This window comes from Oxyura jamaicensis, chromosome 3 (genome assembly GCF_011077185.1).
Source record: "Oxyura jamaicensis isolate SHBP4307 breed ruddy duck chromosome 3, BPBGC_Ojam_1.0, whole genome shotgun sequence".
In the NCBI taxonomy this organism is placed as follows: Eukaryota; Metazoa; Chordata; class Aves; order Anseriformes; family Anatidae; genus Oxyura; species Oxyura jamaicensis.
In genome coordinates, this window is record NC_048895.1 from 113,259,337 (window position 1) to 113,282,595 (window position 23,259).

General features: G+C 39.6%; 1 protein-coding gene across 2 annotated transcripts in view; it reads left to right on the forward strand.

The window, feature by feature from the left end:
* SUPT3H (SPT3 homolog, SAGA and STAGA complex component) overlaps nucleotides 1-22,357 on the forward strand; it is a 280,831-nt gene extending 258,474 nt beyond the window's left edge. For both annotated transcript variants that reach the window (XM_035321095.1, XM_035321094.1), the window contains exon 12: nucleotides 20,591-22,357. In XM_035321095.1, coding sequence (XP_035176986.1) covers nucleotides 20,591-20,632 — 42 coding nt within the window. In that variant the 3' untranslated portion in view covers nucleotides 20,633-22,357. The remainder of the gene's footprint in view (nucleotides 1-20,590) is intronic.
* The last annotated feature ends 902 nt before the right edge of the window (nucleotides 22,358-23,259 follow it).

Here is a 23,259-nt window from a genome sequence, read left to right on the forward strand (position 1 = left end):
GAGTCTTGGCTGCTAGAGCTAGGAGCAGAACATTGTGATTTTGTTAAAAGATAAACATTATCCCTTTTCACTTATTCATCTTTCTCCTCTTCCTGCTTCTTTGGCTTGAAGCTGGCCTGGAGAAGCAAGGACAGCTGAGTACAAACAGTTTTCTTCCTTCCTCATTCAGCAAACCATGGCGAACGATCTTGGCTTCTTGACATCAATAACTTTGCTTCAACTCAACTTGGAACTGTTTGGGCAGCCTTTCAAAAATAAAAAGGTACAATAAAAGGGGACTGAACTTCCTGTTTTACTCATAAAGTAGCAGATTCAGCTAAGGCACACTTTCCTTTGGGATCGTCCATATACTGCCCGGGAGAGTCAAGGATGTGGAATATTATTTCTTTGCACAACTTTATTGTAGCTATTAAAAGACAATCAGCTAGACTGGGGTGGTGGCAGACAGTGTTGTGTGTTTCAGTCTTTTGTGGTCTTGTTACTAAAGGAGAGTAATTTTGGTAGAAAGGCTTTGCTGCTTTTGGGTAGCCATGTGTGTCCTTGATCAGAGGAGGGGGAAGGAGAGAAGGAAAACTTAAAACCACCACGGAGTCAGAAAAATGTAACTGGTTTGAGCTGGCATAGCGTCGCTGGTGTGTGTTAACTCTTGGTATTATCGTGCTTGAGGTTTCGTTTCCAGTATCGACAGAGAAAGCTGTAATACAGGAGATGATCACATGTGGCATCTTTCCAGGCCCAGCTGGTTACATTAGCAGGGACTGTAAGAAGGTGAGGTGGTGAGGTTTCCAGTGGGGACAGGAGTATATTAGGTTTCATTCTGAAGACCGTCATGTACGTGTGCCAGTCCATCAGAGAATGTGTTGATATGTTGCTGAAAACTAACTGCAGTGGCAAGGATGTTTCTCCATGGATAATGATATATGGACCAAGGTACCCGTTGGCAAATTCTTTGACTTGTGCCATATCCACTTATTCTTGAGTTTCCTTTGTGATCCTTTGGCTTGATGCTGTCCTTCTGCCCCTCGTCTGTGTTGTGTAATTTGTCTGAACGGTATAATTTTCTTTTCTTATCCCTTACAACCTTTCCCTCTCCACCCCTCTGCTTTCTTGATACTTTCCTTTGCCAAATAGTCAGAGATTTTCTCAATTCTGAGTTCCTATGTAAGCTATAATTTTATTCTATTATGAGTGAGCACTGCTACTGCAGGTCTGGAACTGATTACTGTTTGCATATATCCAGCATCACCAGCCAACAAGTCAAAGACCAAAGCGACTTCTCGGAACCTACAAAGGTTTTAAAAATCACCTTGTTATTCTTTTCAGATTCCCCCTTTTGCTGGGAATTTGTTTTTCTTTCAATGGTATCTGGAATTCAAAGACCGAGTATATCTTCTGAAAGGTTCTTTTACGTGTTGGTTACCCTTTCCAACAGTCCCAAACCTAAAATCTCATTTTAAATTATCACCTATTTCTAATAATGGACATCCCAAAAGGTTATTGATCAGGTTATCATGAACTCTGTCTGCCTTTATGTGAATTGTATTTCAAAATTCTGGATTCCCAGACCTTTTCTGGGAGGCTAAGCGTGTGTTCAGTGTTGGTACTTGGCCCTGATTGGAACAAATGTTTTCAGCCATTTTTATTCGGAATAATTTGCTACTTTAGTTCTTCATCCCAGAGAGGAGAAATCTCAAAAATAAAAATTAAATCAATCCCTTTAAAAGCTGGAAGTAGTAGATGGAGAAAGAAGATATTTATTTATATATATATATATTTTCAATCAGAAGAAAACATTAAAGAGAAGTTTGTGCTCTTCTGAAATTCCATGCTGAAATTTCTAGTTTCTCCCATTGTGCATGGGGATACTTCTGAAGAAATGGGATAATTAGGATTTGTGACATAGAAGAGGTTGTACTGGACAAGCTCTGGCAATGACTACTTACAGGAAGGGTGCAAACCATGGTGAACTGAGACTGAAAGAGTTCTTTTGCTGTGTCATCACTTCCCTACAGAGCTCTGTAATAAATCTTGGTTTGCAATGAAACTCCCTTGCATTGACCTTTACACTCTCAAGGAAGTTTCCTCAACAAAAGTTAAAGAAATAGATATTTTGAATTGACTGCTGGTCTAGCATCTTCTTGCTGCTCTTTGCTCATTTCTTGGTAGTTTTTGACTCACACAGAAACATTTGTTTCTGAGAATGGCACTGCTAGTTTGGAAAAGTTGTGAGCGACAAAAAAAAAAAATAAAAAAAAAATAAAGCTTTCTTAAGTGGTCTTGTTTGGAATTACATATCTCATGTCAAGTCTTCTGTAGCATAAAATGCGTAACTGACCTATATCTCTGGACTGGGTAATTGGATGCAAGTTCTGAAGATGAATTCCTATTCCTCCTCCCTTGGGCAGTGGGCATTGGACATCACTGGCATGAAGCAGTGAATGATGACTGCTGTCCTCATGGGCTCTAAAATGTTGTGGAATTCCTGAACTGTGAATGTCCTTTGGTAATTTATTAGGTCAGATTTGTTGTCTTTACTCAACATTGGTGTCTCTCCTGATCTTTTCCTGGCACTTCCCCTAGCTGCCATTTGTTTCTGAGTTGGTCTTCTCAGGACTCTTCTCAGCAGTATCTGTTACTTGCTAGACATAAGGATATTACTGAAAAAAGGAACTCTTTAGTGGCCATGCTACCTTTTGGTAACTGCCATTGTTCTTCAGATTAATAGCCATCTATTCTTCAACTAGATTCCTTCTTCCAATTACCGTTTTCCTGAAATTATTTGTTAAAACCTCCTTTTTCTCTCTCTCTTCCCTGCTGGCAGAAGGCTCTTTAAAGTCAGAGGGAATTAGGCTGTTCCTGCTTTTGCAAGAAGTACAAACAGGAGCAGATGTGTCAAAAACAAATGCGTGGCGCTGACCCGAAATCCACACTAAGAGCATTTCCGCGGGTTGTGTTTTCACTCTAGCACTAGGTCTAGTCTGGCCCCACTGACAGAATGCCTGTGAGTGGTTGGAATGCAACTTTTGATTTGATTTTATCCAAAAGGAGTCCAGTTAGTGTGCTCTGAATTGATGCCACGGTGCAAACCGATGTGCAGTAAGTGGGGCTGAAAGGGAGATTTGTTTCAAAACCACACCCCTACTCCAAACTAAAATGATTCTGTAGATGCATCCTTTTGTACCTGACTCGGACATGGCACCAAATCCAGAAATGGGCTTACCTGGCTCAGCTGGTGCTGAAATATTTCTGTGCCTGTAGCCAAAATGTTTCTTAACATCCTGATTGGACATGTTCTTTTCACATTAATGCTGCTATTATCGTAGAGACAGTCATAATTGCTGTTCTTATAACTTGTGTTTATGTAGAAAAGTAATACCGGAGAAATTCAAGTTAGAAACAAGGCACAAGGAAATTAACAGTGGAACAAACTACCAAGTGAAGTTCTGCATTGTCTAGTTCGTGATGACTCCAAATGAGGGTCAAATGAATTTCTGGAAAATACGCTTTTGTTAAACTGGTTACAGGCCCACAATAGGGGCAACTGGCTGAAATTCTGTGGTCTGTGGTACACAGGAGGTCAGACGAGATGAGCTAATTTTTCCTTCTGGCTTCAAACTGTATGAATGCGAGCAATTGCCCTGATTACAGGACACTTCTGGCCATTGAAAAGTGCAGGATCAAGCTGTCATTTACCAGTAAAGAACAGTGCTATTCTGCCATCAAATTAATTTCTTAATTTTAGGATATCACATAACAGCATTGTTGTATCCTGGTTTATGATGCAAAGAAGAGCTACGTGTAAGCAAGGGAAAACAACGGGAAAAAAGAAAGGACCTATTGCATGATTTAGATTAGAGCAGCTATGTATTGGAAACTTAGTCTTTGGTATTGCTTATCACAATTCAAATTCAAAATCAGAGCTGAAACGGGACTTTGTTTTAGAATTTCAGTGCCAGGAAGGTTAACGGGTTATTGACAGCTTTAGGAATGAAATGTCAGGGAGGAAATTAGAGCAAACATGCATCGTGAGCCAGCACACAGCATGGCTGGTTTTAATAGACACGGCAGATCTTCTGTAGTAACGCCTCCATTAATAGTGCAGTTATCACTGGTTCCAGATGGTGCGATCATAAACACAGAGAGCTTTTTCAGGGCCCTATAATTTATCCTGATCTCTTCCTCCTCTGGATTCACCCAGAAGGAAGGCAAGTGGTACCACAGCCCACCCCAACTGTTTTTTTTTTTTTTTTTTCCAGGAAGTGTGGGGTGGGGGCAGGATTACATGTGGGGGCCCATGGAGCCCACCAACAGAGACTGCTCTGAGTCTTTCTTGACTGAGAAAGAACATCCTCTGCCTTTCCACTGTGTTCCCACTTCACTGCTCCACTTGTACTGGGCTAATCCATTCCTACCTTCTGATATGGAAGGTAGGTTGCAGCTCCTCTGCACCCATTATAGACTGTCAATCTAGCTCATTCCCCCCTTTTTTTTTTTTATTTTTTTTTAATAAACATTTCACTAACCAAGTGCACATTTATTCTCAATGTTTCACTCAACTGCTGAAAAATCACCATTACAGATGAAAAGTTGGGAAAATTAGGAAATAGGAGATGTTTTTAATTTATTCTTAACAAAGAATATTCCTTGAAAAATTGATAAACTGCTCTAGGCTTCACAGTAAGTACGGATCTGAACACATCTGAGAAGTAGAAAAGTAAAGAGTGGCTCCTAGAGAAGAAAACTGCATCAAAAATACATTTTTCTCTTACTGTCCACTGCTATAAAGATGCAGGACTGTGAAAATGCATGTTGCAAAATATACTTAAATGATATTGTGTTCTTTCTAAAAATCTCAGATTTTAATGCTTCTAGGAAGTAGGAGATACAGATGGCCTTGTTTTTTTTTTTTTTTTTTAATTTCCTCACTGTAAATGAATTAAGACATTTTACACATCTCAGTTTAGATCATTCTGTTAACCAAACAAGGAATGTGTGGGAGATAATAATAATAAAAAAAAGGTATCTACTTTTGGCTTTTAATAATGAAAAAAGGAGCAATATACGTTAACGAGTGTATTTTTGTTTGTTTGTTTGTTTGTCATGCCTGTCTTACAAGTTTTGGAGGAAGGAGTAGGAAAAGAAAGAAAAATCCAACTTCTACTAAGCTATGTGGTTTTGAACTGTTTGGGTATTTCCAAAAGTCAGCTTTGGTGCCTTAAACCTTGCTTTCATCAAGAAGCTGGTAATTCAAAATAGTTAACTAAATTTTGGTTATTGTAGCAGCAGGTCTCTTCATATCTTGCTTTCTGGTATTTGTAACTAAACAGACAATTTATAGAACATTTTATTTCAGTTATTTTGAATTTGCCTTTCACCTCTTTGACCTAGAAAATCTAGAGTGCTTTAATAACCAATGTCCTTGTTAGAAACTTATTATGTGGCTCTTTTTTGGAAAGACAAGTTGAGTATGTGGCATAGTGTGAGGAATTTTGATGTAATTTGTTTAGAGAGGCAGTTGCTCGGCCAGCCTTTTCTGAACAGGCTACGTGGTAACTGAGAAATTGGAAGTCTCAGGGCTGGACTGGATAATGGACAATAGATGCTTTCACTTCTGTTGCCTATTTGAATCCAATCTGTCAAAAATTGAAAATTGTTCCCTTTTAATACTGGGCAAGTAGCCTGTGAGTAATTAGTTGGTTGACTCTGCCTGGTGCCTGATTAAATTTGCCCACAAGACAAAAACACCACCCCAGTTGGCACCCTGGCCAGTTGTTTCAAAAGCCAAAACTGAATCAGCAGCCGGCTTTGCTACGTTCTCTTCCAGATCAGGACCAAGATGTTTCATCGTGCAGTGTGGACAGGCTCATATTTTGTTGCCCTGAGTTTTGTTCTCTGTGAATGCAACACCTGTCATAAGCACTATATGAAACATAGCAAAAAAGATTTATTTCCTTGAGGATGGACGAATTCTGCCCCCTACAGAGGGCCAGGATCAATGGTTCACCCCATTGCCCCATCGACAGAGCCCCTTCAGGAAGAAATTCCACCCAAAACACTCTGCCCCACAATACATCTACATTTGCTATGAGCGATGTGAGACATAATCATACATTTTCAGTTGACTCATGCCCAGATAAAGACAGAGGGATGAGAAGTATTGCTAAGTGACACCAATTTTTCAGGAAAAATAGAAGCTTGCTAGAAATGATGGCTTGCAAGTTCAGCTGGTGTCAGAACCAGGCTAAGCTAACGGCCACTATTTCTGGGGCAAAAGCCCCAGGTTTTCACAAGGGGAACTTTTCCACAAATGTGAGGTATTTTTGATCATTTTCTTCAATGGACTACGCATAAACACACCTCCCTTTGACATCAGGGTGGCATGTGCCTTTCTTTTTTCTATCTCCCTCTTGCTTTCTTTTCCTGAAGCAAACTTAATCATCACAGCCAAAAAAAAGAAAACCCCATGCTTCATTTATATTTAATATCCAAGATTGAACTTAAGCTTGTGGGAAGTATGAAACTCCCTCAAGCTTTTGAGGGCTCTGTGCCTGGGATGTGAATAGCTGGCTTCTCCAAATTGGTGTTTATGATCCTCCTGCTCCTATACACAAACACTGAATTTCTCTTGCATGCTCCATGCACCCTTTGGTATTGCCAAAATTCTTCCTCTGTCCTACAACTATCATAAGCAATAACTCCAATTTTCTATAGTTTCTAGAATGACTGCTAATAGAGTTGTAGAGCCAAAAGCTAGTCGGGAGAGAATGAAGTAAGTTTTGGATGAAATTTTGTCAAGACAGAGAGCCCTTCACTTCTTCGCAGAGAACATGATGTCAGTAAGTGACAAGGACCTGAAGAAATAAGGTTGGAAAGAAAAAAGTAATGAGAGGGATGCAAAAGTGAGCAAGAGCGATGGCTTACGGAAAGATGGGAGAGTGGGCTGGGAAGGAAGGGACAGCTAAGTTGAACTGAGGTGCAAAGGCAGAGATAAATAGAAGGAAAGATTTAATTAAAGTGAAAGAGAAGAGAGTTGGTAATAAAGAATTTGAAAAAATGCTGTCATGAGGAACAGAGAAAGTAGAGCAGGAATATATGAAAGAAGAAATGGAAAGATTTCAGGTTATTTAGAAATACCTTGCAGATTTTAATAAATGAGTCAATAGTGGAACATGTATTTTTTAAAAAAATAATAAAAATAAAATAAAAAATAAGTAGATATCATTTAAGGTTTATTTCTGAGTCTTCTTAAAGTTTTAGCCACATAGCACCTAGTGAAATGACTGGAACTGACATAAGATCACTAGTTGGATTTCAGAATCTCAACATCAGGGTTTATTTTGTAGAAATGTTAGAGATTACATTATTATTATACAATAATATATGATAATTATACAACTCTAGAGCAAAATCTAAAAACTAATATATGTTACAAATATTGGCTAGCATGAAGAGCTGTAATGGTCCAGTTGCACATTTCATATCGATTAACGTAGTTCCATGTGTTGGATAAAGCCAAAAGTGTAGGGAAATAGGCAAAAAGAATTTTTTACTCACATTCCTTCTTTGTTTTGGTTCTTTTTTATTCTCAAGCTTATTACTTTTGAGAAGAGATAATTACATATTTTTGGAAAGGTTTTTTTGAGGTGAGGAAATGCCTCCATTACAAACTGAACTTGGGGAAAGTCACACCTGCCTTCAAGACTTGAGTGTTAGATTAGCTCCCTTCCCATTTAGGTGTCCAAAAAGTATTTGGATTTATGAAAGGACAAAACATACTGAGTGCACCTAATAAACTTTTTTGAACCAGACTGTAAGCATGACAAAATGGTGCTTTGGAGCTCTAAGATATTTTGAAGAAATTACAGAAATGAAACGTGGAAATACACCTCTGCTGTCTTAAACATCCAACTGTACATCTGTGTCCATTTTCATTATAGCTGTTATGTAGGGATGGAAGCAACACAAAATACGGAGGCTGCAGATTACTTCTTCACCAAGGGCTCTGTTATATGGGTATACCTGTGATGATGTATATGTACCGATGTCTAATAGGTCTAGCCGCATTGAGGTGCCCAATATTCCCCTGCTCTTAAAACCATGATCTTGTGAGAATTTTCCATCCCACCCAAAAGGATTTGAGGGAACTATTGAATGTACCAGCTGATGCAATGTAATAATCTTCAGTGATCTCTGCTAATTTAATTTATTTTTTCCACTTCTTCACCTGAGCATCAGAAGCCTACTCTGGTTTCTCTTGACCCCTTACTAAAATATTTGTGCAGCATGCTGGTAAAATGGGAAGCTGAAGAGTCAAAGTCTTTACCATAAACAGGCTACAACGGTGCATATTCCTGCCCTGTACAATGAAAATCAGCTTGTTCGTTCACAGTACGTGCTGATGGAGGCTTCTGTGGAATATCATTTACAGCCGTGTTGTCTTTGTAGATGCCTTCTACGATGTGAGAACACTGATGAGTGGAGGGGGAGGGGGTCAACCTTCCGCTTCCCAGATGGAAAACATCTGTAGCTGGCAATACATCTCCCTCGAAAGAAATGTGTTGCTGTTTCATGGTTTCTTCAAAGTGTTACAGAGACAAAAGGTATCAACTTGAATTTTTACCAGTGTTGACTGTATCAGCATGAATTTTTAGCAGTGCTGACTGCCCCAGCCCCTAGAGCCGTTTACTGTAATACCAAAGTAGTCTTTTAAACAAGACAGGCAATAATGCTTTACACTGTCTCACACAAAAAGAATGTAACATCAACGGGAAAAGTATAGAGTAGTCAAAATGCTCCAAAAATAAAACAAAAGAAACAATATTATGTCCTTTTATTGTGGCCCCTTAACTCCAGTCCTCTGAGAGCAGTGCTGATTGACATTGGTGATGCAACCTAAAAATTAATGTCAATTACCCAAAACAACATGCACATAAGTGATGTTAAGGGTCTGATTTCAGTCCACAAAAGCCAGGAAATTCAGAGCTACTGGAGGGCTGAGGACCTGGATTTGACATTACCGTCTTGCCAACAGCCAGGCTGCTGGGGGAGGAAGGAGAAACAAAGAAAAAGGGAGCTACACCATTACAGTAAATAATGTGACCGAGACAAGACACTCTTTGCTAAGTCTGGATCCACTGGATGCTATCACCTTTTAAGACCAGGAGCTGCAATATGTTCTAGTTTTGGTGCTCAATAACTCCCCTACCACCTTTCTGCTTTTTTTTTTTTTTTTTTTTTTTTTAATATAAACTCTTATTACTTTAGTAAGAATACCTTTTAACGAGACCTAACTAACTCTTCATTTACAGTAATCGTTTATTGTTTTTATATATCCAGCAACAAGAAGCAGGGGTGTTGCTGTCAGCATGATTAGTGCATGTTATGTATTTGATGTAATAATTTTGCATCCGAACAGGATCGACCTTGTGCTCTTTGATAAATGAACATGCAGTAATCGAGCTGTTCTGGTGTCAGCATGCACACAAATCAAAATGTTCTTGCATCAAAGAGTACTTATGAAAAAACTTTCATACAGGATTTAAATATTCTTCAATGTTATTAGAAAAATATGGGCTGTGATATCATGAAAAGCCCTTGATGGAGATACAAGCCGATAATCCATCTCCTTATTCTTAACTCTATATTTAATGATTGAACAGTGGCAATCAGCCAGAAGAATCTTACGGCCTGACCACTTTGTTTCCAGGTGAGTATCAGTTTTGTAGATGTGCATATAAATGTATGTCTCTTGCAAAATAGGGTACAAAAGCAAAAGGCAAGAGTGGTACTGAAGAAGGAAGATGTTGATGTGAAGGGCCAGATGGATGAGATATTCCTAATGGCATTGGTCTGAACTAGCAGTTCAAAAGAAGTTTCATTTAAGTAAAGATTGCCATAGCAAGTAACATATATAAAAGGAGATGTGGACAGGAAGAGTAGTATGACTGTTGAGAAACACCGTAGTTATTTTTCTTGCAGAGCAAATATTACTGCTGTCTCCGTAGACCAGTCAATCAGAAATGAATGAAAGAGAATTTTAGTCAGTTTTAGGAAGGACATTTTAGAATTCTGAGCAGCTGCCTGGTGTCTCAAGGATGGGCCTTTTTGCTAAGATCTTAGGCAGGCACAGAGCAGACAGACAGAAGGACATTTGGAAAGTTTGTAGGTAACTTGAGCCACTCTTCAGAAAGAGTCTAAGTACATCTTCTGTCAAGGAGCTTTTCCAATATATGAAGATGTGTATAGTGTAATTTTAAATGTATAATTTTTTTTTTTTAAGTCCTGGCTGTCCTTGGGACCCTGAGTTTCTTGGCACCTCCTTGCAGCTTATATCTTGCCACCTCTTTGAAGTACAAGGACTCTTCTATGCCGGCTGCCCTGCACAGCAACCTGCGGGGCTTTGAGCCATCTTGGCATGCTGGCCAATATTCTGTTCATGGTCTGTAGAGCTCTGTGGAAGCACATGCAGAAGTCTGTCTGTCCTGCTGGCAGCCACTGTTAGGAGTTGCCTGGGGGAGACCCAGGACCACTCACCTCCACAGCAAGGGTTGGGAGCAGCAGGACCAGTCGCTGCAGCTCCAGGCCTGCGGCATGGGTGGTGGTTGGAGGAGACTCCTCTGTTTACGTGTCCCCACTTGCTCATTTACAAAAGAAGCCACCCACAGTCGAGCTCTTAATATGCTCGGCATGTTTCAGTGCTGAGATCCTAATTGCACTCTGTCAGGAGATAGTGAGCAGGGCCGCCATCACACAGACCACGTCCGTGATCTGTTATTATTCACAGATGACCAGATCATTCCTGTACCGTTTCCTTCCCATATTCACTTTGCATACGCCCAGTAAATCTGTTCTTCATACTACTTTCCTTTCCACATCCTCATGCTTAGATCTTGTTTGATGGGATAAATGTGTCATTGCTTTGACACGGCTGGCAGAGTCCAATACTGAAATGAGTTGCTATTTAGGGGAGGAGGATCTTCCTGTGATTATCACCAATTACAAGTGAAGTGTTAACTGCTCAAAGGAATTAACTGCTCTGCTTTATATTTTTTACAGGCACGTTGCATTCTCTGCACAAGCAGTAGGACAACTTGCATATCATTAAATAATAAGTTTTAATTTCCTAAATTATAAGAGCTTCCTGTCATCAAAAATCAACTAATTGTATCAATATATGCCTGGATTAAAGTTCAAATTAGCGATGGAGCCTTGTTTTGAAGGATAAGTGTGTTCAGCTTTCATACACAATTTTTTAAGTTTGGATTTGATCCTGGTATGTAGAAGTTCAGGAGGGACTAGAAAGCATATTTTGATTTGGGGCTATTTCTAATATGAGTGCCATAAAACCTGGTAGTGAGTAATAATTTATTCTGCTGCTAAAGTATTGTTTTAACTGGGTACACTGCCTCAGCACTTGAATTTTTTTCTCCAGTGTGCTGCAGAAATGCATGTGAAAGATCGATTGGATGTCACTCTAAAGCGTAATCCTAGGTAATTTACTCAGTTTTACCTGAGAGAAAGCTCCAAATATATGTTCTTCTGTTTTTAATCAGTCCAAGTACAATTGATTCAACTTTTGCCTGGATAAAGAGTGAGTAAAAACTGAGCGAGAGCCTCAAGATTTGGCTCTTATTCATTAACCTCAGGGCAGACTTCATTTTGTATGATTTTTAAGCTATTAAAATGTTGGTTGGCTTCCATTTGAGCTCGAATTCCTAATATCACCAAATAATTATGTGTAGATGATGAAATGAAAAAACAGGCATATAGTCTCCGAACGCACATTTCAGTCTGGGTGGCTGAAATGGCTCATAACATTCAATGCATGAAAATGGGGTGGATTGAATAAATTAGCAGAATCACAAAAGGAAACCACTATAGGAAATAGTTTTACACGTGTAATCACTGAAATACTCTAGTGAATGTGTCAATCTGTACTAAATAAATATATTTGTTTATAGACATGCTCTGTATTAGCTTCCACTCTTTCACAGCACTTTGCCAAACAAAATCCCACTAGAAGTAGGATGTTCGCACCCGAGTAGGAGTTTCTTGGATAAATATTTTTTCTATATTGAGACCAAAACCACTTCTACAAATTTCAGACTTTGATTGAAATAGTATATTTCTTTTTTTTTTCTTTTTTTTTTCCCTTCCCATCTCCTCCACTGGCAACCACTGATGCATTACCTTAATTCCTCTTACCTCCCACCGCTCCGGTGAGCGGGAGCTGGCTGCGGACAGAGTGCATCAGTCAGTCGGTGCGTGGGGCTGGGAGGGCCCGCACCCAAACGCCGCCACCCGCAAAGGACCTGGGAGCCTGAGAAAATTCCTCTGTTTACAGGCTTTCTGCCCCGCGTTGTTGGTTGGGTACTCATTTCCCTGTGAAGATGTTTTGCTGAATCAAAAGGAAGAGTACAGATGGTGTGCCCTCTGAAGTGAGCATTCACAGAATATTTTCAGGGGTGGGGGAAGAGAAGTATGCTGCAAAAGGTCATTAAATATTCCTTTTCAGTGCAACAATTTCAACATTTTCAATAAAATAATATAGGTGAAATATCTCTTTTTCCTTTCCTTTCCTTTCCTTTCCTTTCCTTTCCTTTCTTTTCTTTTCTTTTCTTTTCTTTTCTTTTCTTTTCTTTTCCTTTCCTTTCCTTTCCTTTCCTTTCATTTTATTTTATTTTATTTTTTCAAATAACTTATTGAAACACTCACTCCTCCTAAACAAGAACCTGCGAAGTTCAGCATCCATTCTGTACATCTGGTATTTTGGCCATTGAAATGGGAGACACAATGTAATGCAAATAATAATTATTGAATAGCGTGCAGCATGTTCAAAATACCATGTATTAGCTCCATAATCAATCAGTCCTCAAAGCAGTTCTAAGTGAGCGTTAGTATTTCTGTTTCAAAGACAGGGGAAGTTGAAGCACAGCAACATTAAGTGGTTTGTCTGAGGCCACACAGCAAGTAAGTGTCAGAGCTGGGAGCAGAGCCCAGCCCTGGCTCATGTCCTTGTGCTCAGACGACTGTACCACACCATGTTGTTTCCAAATAAATTCACTAAAAATCATATGCTGAGTTCATGAGTGGTGGTGACATGTAGGGGCAATTTAACCCTGTCACTACCTACCGAAAAAAAAAATAAAACAAATTGACCCTCTTCCTCAGCAAAGGGAAACCTTACAAGGTCAAGAAAAGCCATCCTTGGAGAGGGTGAGCCATCCGGGCTACTTCATGCTCATTATGCTGTATTGCAATTTGAAAGAATTTTTATTATTAGTGGTAAATTTTCACATGGGAGTGCAGTGACTAAGGATCTGCGGTGTGCCCTGAGTCATAAACCAGAGGTTTCAGTATCTGACCATACCTAAAGTCTTTTCCACATATGTCTCTAGGCTTCTAGCTTTAATTTCATTCTCAGACATAGCAAAATTGCCCGTGCATATTATTGCCACCCTACAGTTAAAGCAGCAAATTGAGACATGTCAGAAGAGGAGACATTAGTCTTTGGGCAACTCAAAGCATTTTGACCAATGTGACGTAAGGTGGTAAAATTATTAATGAACTAATTACGATGCTCATGATACTCAGGAACCATGACCTTTCCATTAAGGTGGGGAATTTCCACATTTTGTTTATGACCAGGTCCAACAGGTTGTAGCCATTGAGGTCTGCTGTGTGCTTTGCCACTGGCCTATCATGGAAAGATGGCTGTGGGCCATTAGACCCAAGCCTATTCAAACTTGCTCCTCAGGAGAAGGCAGCCTTGCTCCCTTGGTTCAGGAGATAGGATTCAGGAGCACAGATCCAGGTTTTGGAGGAGTTCCTCACCCTGACAGTGAACCGAGCAGCGCTTGAGTCTCAGTGGAGGCTCAGAAGAGGAAATTCTTCTAGCGTGCTAGGCAGCGTCTTCTGTTCTCTAACAATTAAAAAGGGTTTCTTGCTCTCAAACAAGTACAGCCCATTAAAGCTGGTGGCAGTGATGGGAAGAGCTTTGCGAAAATATGTTTGTTTTGCAAAGCTGGCTGCCAAGTATTGTTTTATGGCTCCATTTTTTCCTTCTTTCTCCACTGTTTACAATACCCTCTGAGAAACTTAAAATGATCTTTCTCTCCCTACCAATTTTGTTCTTTTTTTTTTTTTTTTTTTTTTCATTTGGCAGACGTTGGTACCCCACTCCCACACCCCAGTTCTTGCTGCAACAGAAGCCATGATCCTTTTGCCTTGTTTTTCTTTCTTATAATATGGGCCCAGCCCTGCAAACAGCCTTTGCTAGTTTACTGCGGCATCACAAATTTGGCAAACAGAGTTGAAGGGCAATAAAAGCCCTAAATTTTGTTCTCCTTCCACTGGCAGTATTGCACAGAGGTGTCTGAGAAATACATTTGGGTCCTTTTTTCAGAGCTCCGGTGTTTCCACCAGCCTCGGGAATGTCATTATTCCCAATAGCAGAGAGCAACAAAGAAAAAGTTGGGTATTTCAGATTTAGACTATGTTCTTTAACAGACTTGGATGATACATCCTGGATATATCCTGTTCCTGGATTCAGTGACACCGTTTTATGTGATTACTGAAAATATTTACGCCATTGGCAGATAAAAAGTAATCCAAAGCCCAGAACTGACAAAGCTGAAAAGCATTTTGTCACAGACCATTGAAAGGTGGTTTACTGGGGCAGCGCTTTTATCAGTGCTCGATGTATGTGTTCACCTATGTAGTCCGCTGGTGATTTCCATCCCCTTCCAGGAGGGCCCCTGGTACTCACGGCACAGAAGCCACTGCCATAACAGGGGTCAAACTGGCTAGGTGAAGTCTCAGAGAACAAGCCTGGGCAATTAAGTTGTTTTATTTGTGTTACTTACACCTAACTGCAGTTCCTTGGGGTTAGTTTAATCACGACTGTGGTTGTGCTTCCAGGATGACCTTTGCTGTATGGGTAAACGGATGCTGGAGCTTTCAGCACAGCTGTCTGGCCCCGTCCTGAATGAAATCTGTGCGATTTCATGAGTACAGAAGGGGAGATCATTTGGTACATTGTCCAAATTCATAATCAACTAAACCTGGGTGTTTACACATATATATTTAGGATTTGTTATTCATTATTGACCATGTACTAGATATTATATACATAAAAAGTTCCCTCGCTCTCTGAGTAATATCAGACATCTGTGCTTTGGCTACTGATTAAGGATGGGTTTGTAGAGCTGGAGCCTCTGATGCTATTGTTTTAAACTGGAGAGAGAATTATCCATTATATTTATTTTTTAACATGTATATAATTTTAATAAAGAGAGTTTATATCCACACAAATTTATTTAGACCTAAACAGAAGCAGCTAATTCTAAACAACATGCAGATTTTCTTTTTTAAACAATATTGCTTATACTTTGCCTCCTAAACTAATTATTATTTTAATCTGTAAATAAGCTGACACTTCTTTGCATGTGGTTTGTCTATGCAGGCTGGGAAAATTAGAAGGGTAACCTTCTAATCACAGGGTTTTTAATGTAGATTTTTTTTACGTACAAAGAGCTATGAATGTACCCAGAATGACTTGCCTGATATTATGGTGGGCTAATGAAATCTCAAAGTTAACATTCCACAAATAAAATGGAAAGAAAACACAGGGAGAAGGGGAGCAGATTTAAAATTAGAGAATCTTTGTGTTTTATGGGTTCCAGGTTATTTGGAATGGAATGAAAGTTAATGCTACATCCTTTTTTTCCATTCTGCCAGCCAGTGTCTGATCCAAGAATGTCTCTTATTTAAAGGGCAGGGCTCCCTCCACTGTTCTTAAATAAAGGCTTTCACTGTCTGAGATCTAATCCTCCCTGATTTTCACAGTAACACCGTAAGATTGCATGAAGAAAATTATTTAATGAAAAAAAGTTTTGCATATGATTCCCCTATCAAAAGCCTGTCTAAGTCATATGGTTCGATTTACATTTATGCAAATATCAGAGAATAGAGTAAAATTACCAAAGGAGGAAAGGACCATGGCATGTCACAAACATGATGTGCCTATTTGTATTTATGTTTGCTAATGAAGTTCAGCCAGGACTTGCTCTTTGATTTTGATGTCTCTGTCTGCCATTCCACTTCATGCATTGTAATTAAACCACTTGCCCACACACATACACAAAAACAGCAAGAGACAGAGACTTTGTTTTAAAAATGCTGTTTGTAACTTGCTTATAGAGGACCTGTAATGCGGAATTTATCATCTTTAAATGATAAAACAACATATTATCTGGTGGTACAAAATTCGGTTTCACCTTTAATGCAAGCAGAACAGCAGAATTAAACTAGTGGAGGATTTGGCCCAATAAACCATAGTGTCTGAGATGTCCACTGGAAATGTTTTACCCTACACTTTCCAAAACGTATCCCAAAAAAGAATTTAACTCCTATCAGCCCACTCAAAAGTCACAGCTGTTTCTTTCTCTTGCCAAAATTATTCTTTATCATCATGCTACAGCTGGGAAGTTATGCACTACTATAAATTGTTAACTGGAAACCATTTCTAGCTAAGGTGCCTGTTCAGAAATCTTAGTTTTCTAATCTGGTATGTTCCAAAGTGGAGGAGTACTCAAATCTTTGGGTTTGGCTGGTGCTTATTTCTGTAAATCACAGCTTCAATATGTCTGTGTTAAAAATCATGTTGATTATTGGCCCTATAAATTGGACCAATAAGCTCTTCACTAAAGTGTTTTATTTCATGTGACCTACTTTGGGAACAGGAGTTTTGCTGCCCTTTTCAAGGAGCAATCCTTTGTTGTCCATCATAGCATCCTAGCTCGTGCTACCACTGCAGGAGAGACGTGGGACTGAAAAAGAGAGCAGGAAATGGATGACTTTTCATGCAATTTGAGGAGTTTCTTGACCAAGGCCTTTTGTTCCAAATTGCCTTCTTAAGCTGTTAGTTCTGCCTTCTTCCACCAAACCAAGGACAAAATGTGATCTTGCTTTTAGATGGCTCACAGAAGTGAGCACACCTCATCTTTTCTGATGCATTGCCATTCTTTTCAGACTGTTAAAAATGATTAAATAACGGTAGCATTCCAGGAGAAGCTTTCCATATCAGAATCCAATGTACTATGATGACCTAAAGGCACAACATTTTGAAGGTAGGCTTCCTAGTACAGTAGGCAGACAGATGGCGTCTGGTATAATGCAGTGCAGAGATGTAGCTGACATGAGTTTGGGATTGCTGTGTTACTTGCAAATGGGAAAAACATGAGTAATTTCTTCAGATTGCCTTAAATGAAGAAAATGCGTCCACATGGTGCCTAGATGGGCTGGGGTCAGGGCCAGGAAGTGGAGTGCTCAGCAGCAAAATCTTCATGCCTTTCCCCAAAACAGGGGCACGTGGCAAGAGTGGATTGGGCAAAATGAAGGTCATATTGCTGCTTTCTTTTTGGTCCAACCTGCTTAGGTTCTGGTTGTGGGTTGCAGCGATCTGGTTTGCTTTTAACGAGGTCAGAAAAGAGGATGGAAAATCTCACCATGTGATAGCAAGAAACACGAGGAGCTTCTGTGAAGGCTAAATGGGCTAAATAAGGCTACGTCAACTTTTCACAGCATGGGATCTGTTCTGGGAAGGTGGACAGCCTAATTTGTGCCAAGCTAGGTGATTTCCCACAGTTAAAAGGTGGTCCCTTGACCACCCGCATGCAGTGGGTGCGGTAGCAGGCTGAGGGACCTTCAGCCGTGGCAAAGAGTCAGCCCACAACAGGAAATGTCAAAGCACATGCTGGTAGACTGCGCATTTTGAGAGAGAGCACACACACACAAAAAATGTGAATGCAGTAGATGCTTTTCCAAACTGGGCTCCAGATGGGATGGTGGGCTTATCTCCTGACGTTGGGCAGTAGCAGCTATATGCCAGCCAAATGGATACAGGTATGGCCTGCCATTTTATTTCCACATCAAGAGGCTGCATCATCCTAGTGTAATTCTGAGCCAAACAGTCCTTCTTTTTTAAACAAGGATACTGCCAGAGTGTCAGAGAGCACGCAAAAGTCTCATCCAACTGAGCCCTTTCCATTATAGCAAACCACAGTTAGTAACCGTCGTACATGTATACTCTCTTGTGACGGCCCATACACATGCAAGGTTTATAAAAAACCCCATGCTGTTTCTCTTCACGATTCTTGGCATGCAAAGATATGTCTTTTAGTATCATGAATTCAGCTGTATATATCTTAAAGATAAATGGCGTAACTCAGAACGAGGGGGTAACTGTAAAATAGCTTTGCTATGCATATAAGTATTTTGGAGGTTAAGCTTTATTATCTAGCAGTGTATCAAAATAAGAAAGAAGTGTTATCTTGTTATGGAATGGGATGAATCAAACTCCCTCCTGTGAAATACTGATTTCCAAAACAGTTGCCTCTAAGCTGAGGTTGAAGGTAAAAATTGTTTTGGGGGTAAAATGCTTCAATTTGTGTCCAAATTCCTTAATAAAATATGCATGTATCAGAATCACTTTCTCTGGCTTGGGACGGAGAAGTGTGTTGTTTTCATTATTGCTGAACTTCAAAATGGCTTAAGGAATTTTGTTGGCCCCTTCCAACAAAAGTGAACTTCGGGCAGGGATTAAAGCAAAGGAAATTTCAGCCCAAGGGCAAATGTTTCAGAAAGTTTAAAGTATGTGAAACAGGGAGTTAAGTAGGAAATAGTTTTCAACCCTAACTATAGCCACTCTAGCTATAATATATTGCTAAATATAGACTGGTGGGTGTGTCCAGCTTTCTGAAGGTGTTATCCTTCCTCCTCTGAAGCTTGCTTCTAAAATGACCTTTTCAGGGATATAACTAACCGTGTAATATTGCCCGTGTTGGAAAATGTTAAACTGCATTATTTCCCAGGTAAGCCCAGCCAAGCCCAACTTTGCTTTTGCGACCAAAATTCCCTTCATAAAATTCAACCTTTTTATCTTTCATGTGAATCCAACTTTATACTTGGGTTCATTTATCTCCCAGCAAACTGCACAATAGCCCTGAATATTTAATTTATGTGTTAAAGGTTGACACTTGGGTTATAAACCTCTGTAAAAATACTGGGGTCAAGGAGCTAAAAACATTACTTTTGCATCGACTTCAAAATGCCAGCCCTAATGGTTTGGGCAAGCTGCAGATCCAAACTCCCTTGGACTTGCTGCTTGTGGTTGTGGGAATATATTGGATCCTTTCAAAATTATTGGCTAGTCTGTTTTTGTGCATTTCATGTTTGGGTATGGAGTTTTTGGACTTATTTTCTTTGTTTGTGGTGATACTGTCATGTCTGATGACCGGCTATATATCCCAGAACTAATATTCCACTCTTTGACTCTAATACCATATGCTGCTCGATCTGTATGTTGAAGTATGGTGTTAATGTAAGGGATGCTGTAATGAACATCTTGTACATATTTCCTTCTGCATATTCAGTGTCTGTAAATGTCTCTCTGAATACATGCTTGCTGTTTTTGAAACTATTTCCTTACAATTCAGTACAAATACTATTTATACACAAAGTTGTTCAAGGTTATCCTTTTCCTCTGTCTTTATGATACTCTTCCAGTCTAAGAGAGGAGAATTTGATCTTCCTGAAATTAATTAGGAAATTGCTAAAGTAACTAAAAATGGTAGTTATATGTGGCACTTCCTAAATGCATGAACTCTGAGAGGTATAAAATACATCTGATAAAGCTCTGGCTGTACTTAAATGGATGACTGTATTTTCATTTTCAAAACTGGATGACTGCTGAAGGTGAAACAAATAAAGCAAAAGTATTTGAGCTCGTTTCCTTTTTGAAGATATCATTAATATCTCCAAAAAAAAAAAAAAAAACATTTTTAAACAAATATCCCCTTAAAATATAGGATTTCCAGTGTGCCCAAGTTAAAAAGGCATAGCTTCCTATATTGATTCTGAAAGAGATGTTAAAAATGCATGAAAGATATTTTAGTGAGGCAGGGTCACAGGATCTTTTAAAATTCTTTTCTCAGATGCCATTTAACTCTTGTGTTTCTTTGTCATTGGAAATGCTCAATCCCAGGTTACAACGTGTGAGATATCAAATTATTTTGTGCTGACCAGAATGTCTTTAAAATTAATTTGGTTTGGGGAGTAGGGATTATACCAGTGTCTGTTTACATAGCTGCAGACTCAGACTGTAAGCTAGGTTTGGAAAACTGTAATGATTCAGTAATTTATAGACTATTAGGATAGTTAGGTTAGAAGCGATTCCTGAGCATAGTGAATAGAGAACACATGCTTATAAAGGACAAACAGATTCAGCATAATAGTGTATTTTTGGCCTCATCTATTTTGCAGGCAATTAACAAAATAGGATGTTACATTTTTGCATATCTCTCACTCTCCTGAAATAGAGTCACTAACCACTTGTTAACCACACTGATTTTTTAATAGACAACGTGGTTGCTTATAGCTTCCCCACCAGAAATGTTCAGATTAAGCACACTATTAGATTGCAGCCAGAACAGTCTACAAAACAGGAAGAAAGCCTTGCCTTTCTCTCTGCCTTCTTCCCTTGTTTAAGTTGACGTGATAATTCATTACAGATTTTCTTTTTCTTTGACAGAGTGCCTACCGCAGAAATGGGATGACTTTTCTCGCCTGCTAATATGGATGTGGCTGCAGCAACAGGAAAGACAGTGTTATATTAAGGTGATTTTCTTTTCCCCTCCATGGAAGGAAAAAAATACAAGCTCCAATGTATCCGTGTACCAGTGAGTGGGCTGGTTTGTTGTGACTATCTGCTGGCCGACTCTGTCTCTTTTTCCAGCCCCCTCAATCGTTATTCTTGTTTACTAGCTGGAACATTTAGCTAATTAATGGCAGGATGTTTGGGATAGCGTGTAGGTGGACAAGAATACGGATCACACAAGTTTGAAGTTTGCAGGGGACTTGCTGCTGTCAGCCCCTTTCAAAAATGCGCTGACATTTTTATTTAATTGTTTGGAAGTCTGTGTTTTAGTAGAGATGTTGTTTTGTGAAGCAGGATGGGGCAGAAGGAGGCCAAAGATGTTCTAGGTTATGTAGGTTTTCCTCGTCATTTTTACAAAAAGAAAAAAATGTACTGTTTTTCTCTGATTTCCCTCGAGTTGTTTTTAGATAGCATTCAGACAGTATAACCCAGTTTAATCCAGTAAGGGGATTTTTAATAAGAGTGATACCAAACTCAAGTCCATATGTTTTCAGAGAAAAGTTCATGTGGCTTACACTTTTTTGGTTAAAGACTTACTTTTTTACATACCCCAACACAGTGAAGTTGTCAGCCCCAAATCCTCAATATTGCCATCTCTCTCCCTATTGCATTCCTCCCCGAAGGTCCAAGCTGTTGCTCTCTGAAGTCAAGAGAAGTCTCTGCAGCAATTTGGCACAGAATCTGGCCCCTATTCAGAAAACGTATCCTTGAGTATACAGGATACAGTCTGAGCAGCCATGTCCCTCTCAGTGATCCTGGAAAAAGGCTTAATGTTACGTGCTGCCCAGGCGCTGGCTGCAGGAGGCAGATGTTGTCTCTGTTGCTGACAAAGGCAGCGTTAATGTTGTATTCAGCTAAAGACAAAATGGGCTTTTGCTGCCTTTTTATAGTTTAGTTCACTTTGTTTGTTTTCAGATTTGTTTTTTAAATCTCAGGCCCTCCTTCGATGGTTCTTTCCGTCCCCTGCTCCTCCAGCCTGTGCTGTCCTCACAAACGTATTCATTTCTTCCCATAAAATCTGTACAAATATAGAGCTAACCACGATGATGCTGAACCAGAGAAAAGGGCTTATGCTTCAGCCCATCACCAGGGTCTGCAGGCATGTACTGCCTGTGTCCCTGGGGCAGCCCATGGGTCTGCTTTAGCCACTCATAGCGCAGGCTTGAAATCTAACTTAAACCTCAAATTAAGACAGAGCACTCAAGGGATCAAGAGGAGATCAGCAAAATATTACTTTTATGTAGTGCAGCCGTCCTCCTCCTTTGTGCTGAGTATGTGAGGTCTTAACTTTTACTCCCACTGCATGGTATTGTGGTCATTTGTAAGTGGTTTTCTTGCCCTGCTTTCCTGGACCTGCTTGCGAAAGCTTTAGAAGTATCTATATTTTAAATAAACAGAAAAATGTGTCTTCTCTTTGCAACCAAAATATCCTAAATGTGAACTTTGTACATCAAATGTTACTGCCATTTGTGAATTGCTTTTTTTCTTTTACCTGCTCACACTTCTGTTTTCTGGAATTAATCTGTGTGCAAAGGACTAAAAGTAATGTGTACACTGCCATATATTAAATGGGGGGGGAGCTTTCTGATGTTCCATCTGTGCTTGTTGAAATATATGATTAAACTTTTCTTTTTATCATCATTCTTATTTTTGTTGGCGTCCTTAATCATGGAAAATTATACGCTTGCTGTAAACATCCAGACTTTTTTAAAGGACACCAGCATTTATTGTATTTGGTTTCGATCTGCAGGCATATAGACAGAAGAGACCATTTCAGGCACTGGGTAATGGAATCAAAATTCCTTCCGTAGCTGTATCTCTCCCAGATTTTATATTTTAAAATATGCATAAGCAGGAAAAATACTGGCACTTACTTTTTACCGGTCTACTTGAAGTCGCAGAGAATGAAGTCTCAACATACATTTCTCTCGGAAATATGACAGATCATGTTTTTGTTGGTCTGCCATATGTTTGTCTATCTTGAACAGCCTGACAGGCAATTATTTATGAAATCTGGGTTTGCCCAGTAAACCCATATAATAACCTTTCACTTCTCTACATAAAGCCATGAGCTGAATTGAGAGTAAAACAAGGTAGGTTATGTCTCCCTGCTTGAACCAGCCAAGTTATTCTTACATTGGGAAGGAATAGCTTTTTCTCAGAGTTGCTTTTCTTTCTGCTTAAAGCTCAAATTAGAGCACTCGGACCCATGCTGGGTGCAGAGTGTGAACCCCAGCTCCCATGCTGCAGAAGCAGAGATGAGTGTTCAGGCTGGCACCATACATTTTCTCTTAAGCTTTTTTCTTTATTTTGTGATTCAAAATTAGTCTGAGGCGGTGGTAATGTCTGTGCCTGAATGGCTTTGTGCTTGTGTAATTTCAGTTTGCAAATAATTTTGATTGTTGATGCGGGTTTGTAATTGCTGGATCAGGTGGTGCCAATGGCTTGGCGTGTTATCGTTTACTGGTGGGGGAAACAGGAGCAATTTCAGCAGGAATGAGACTGCAAGAGTTTTTCTTACAGCTCAGTGTCTACCTGGCCAT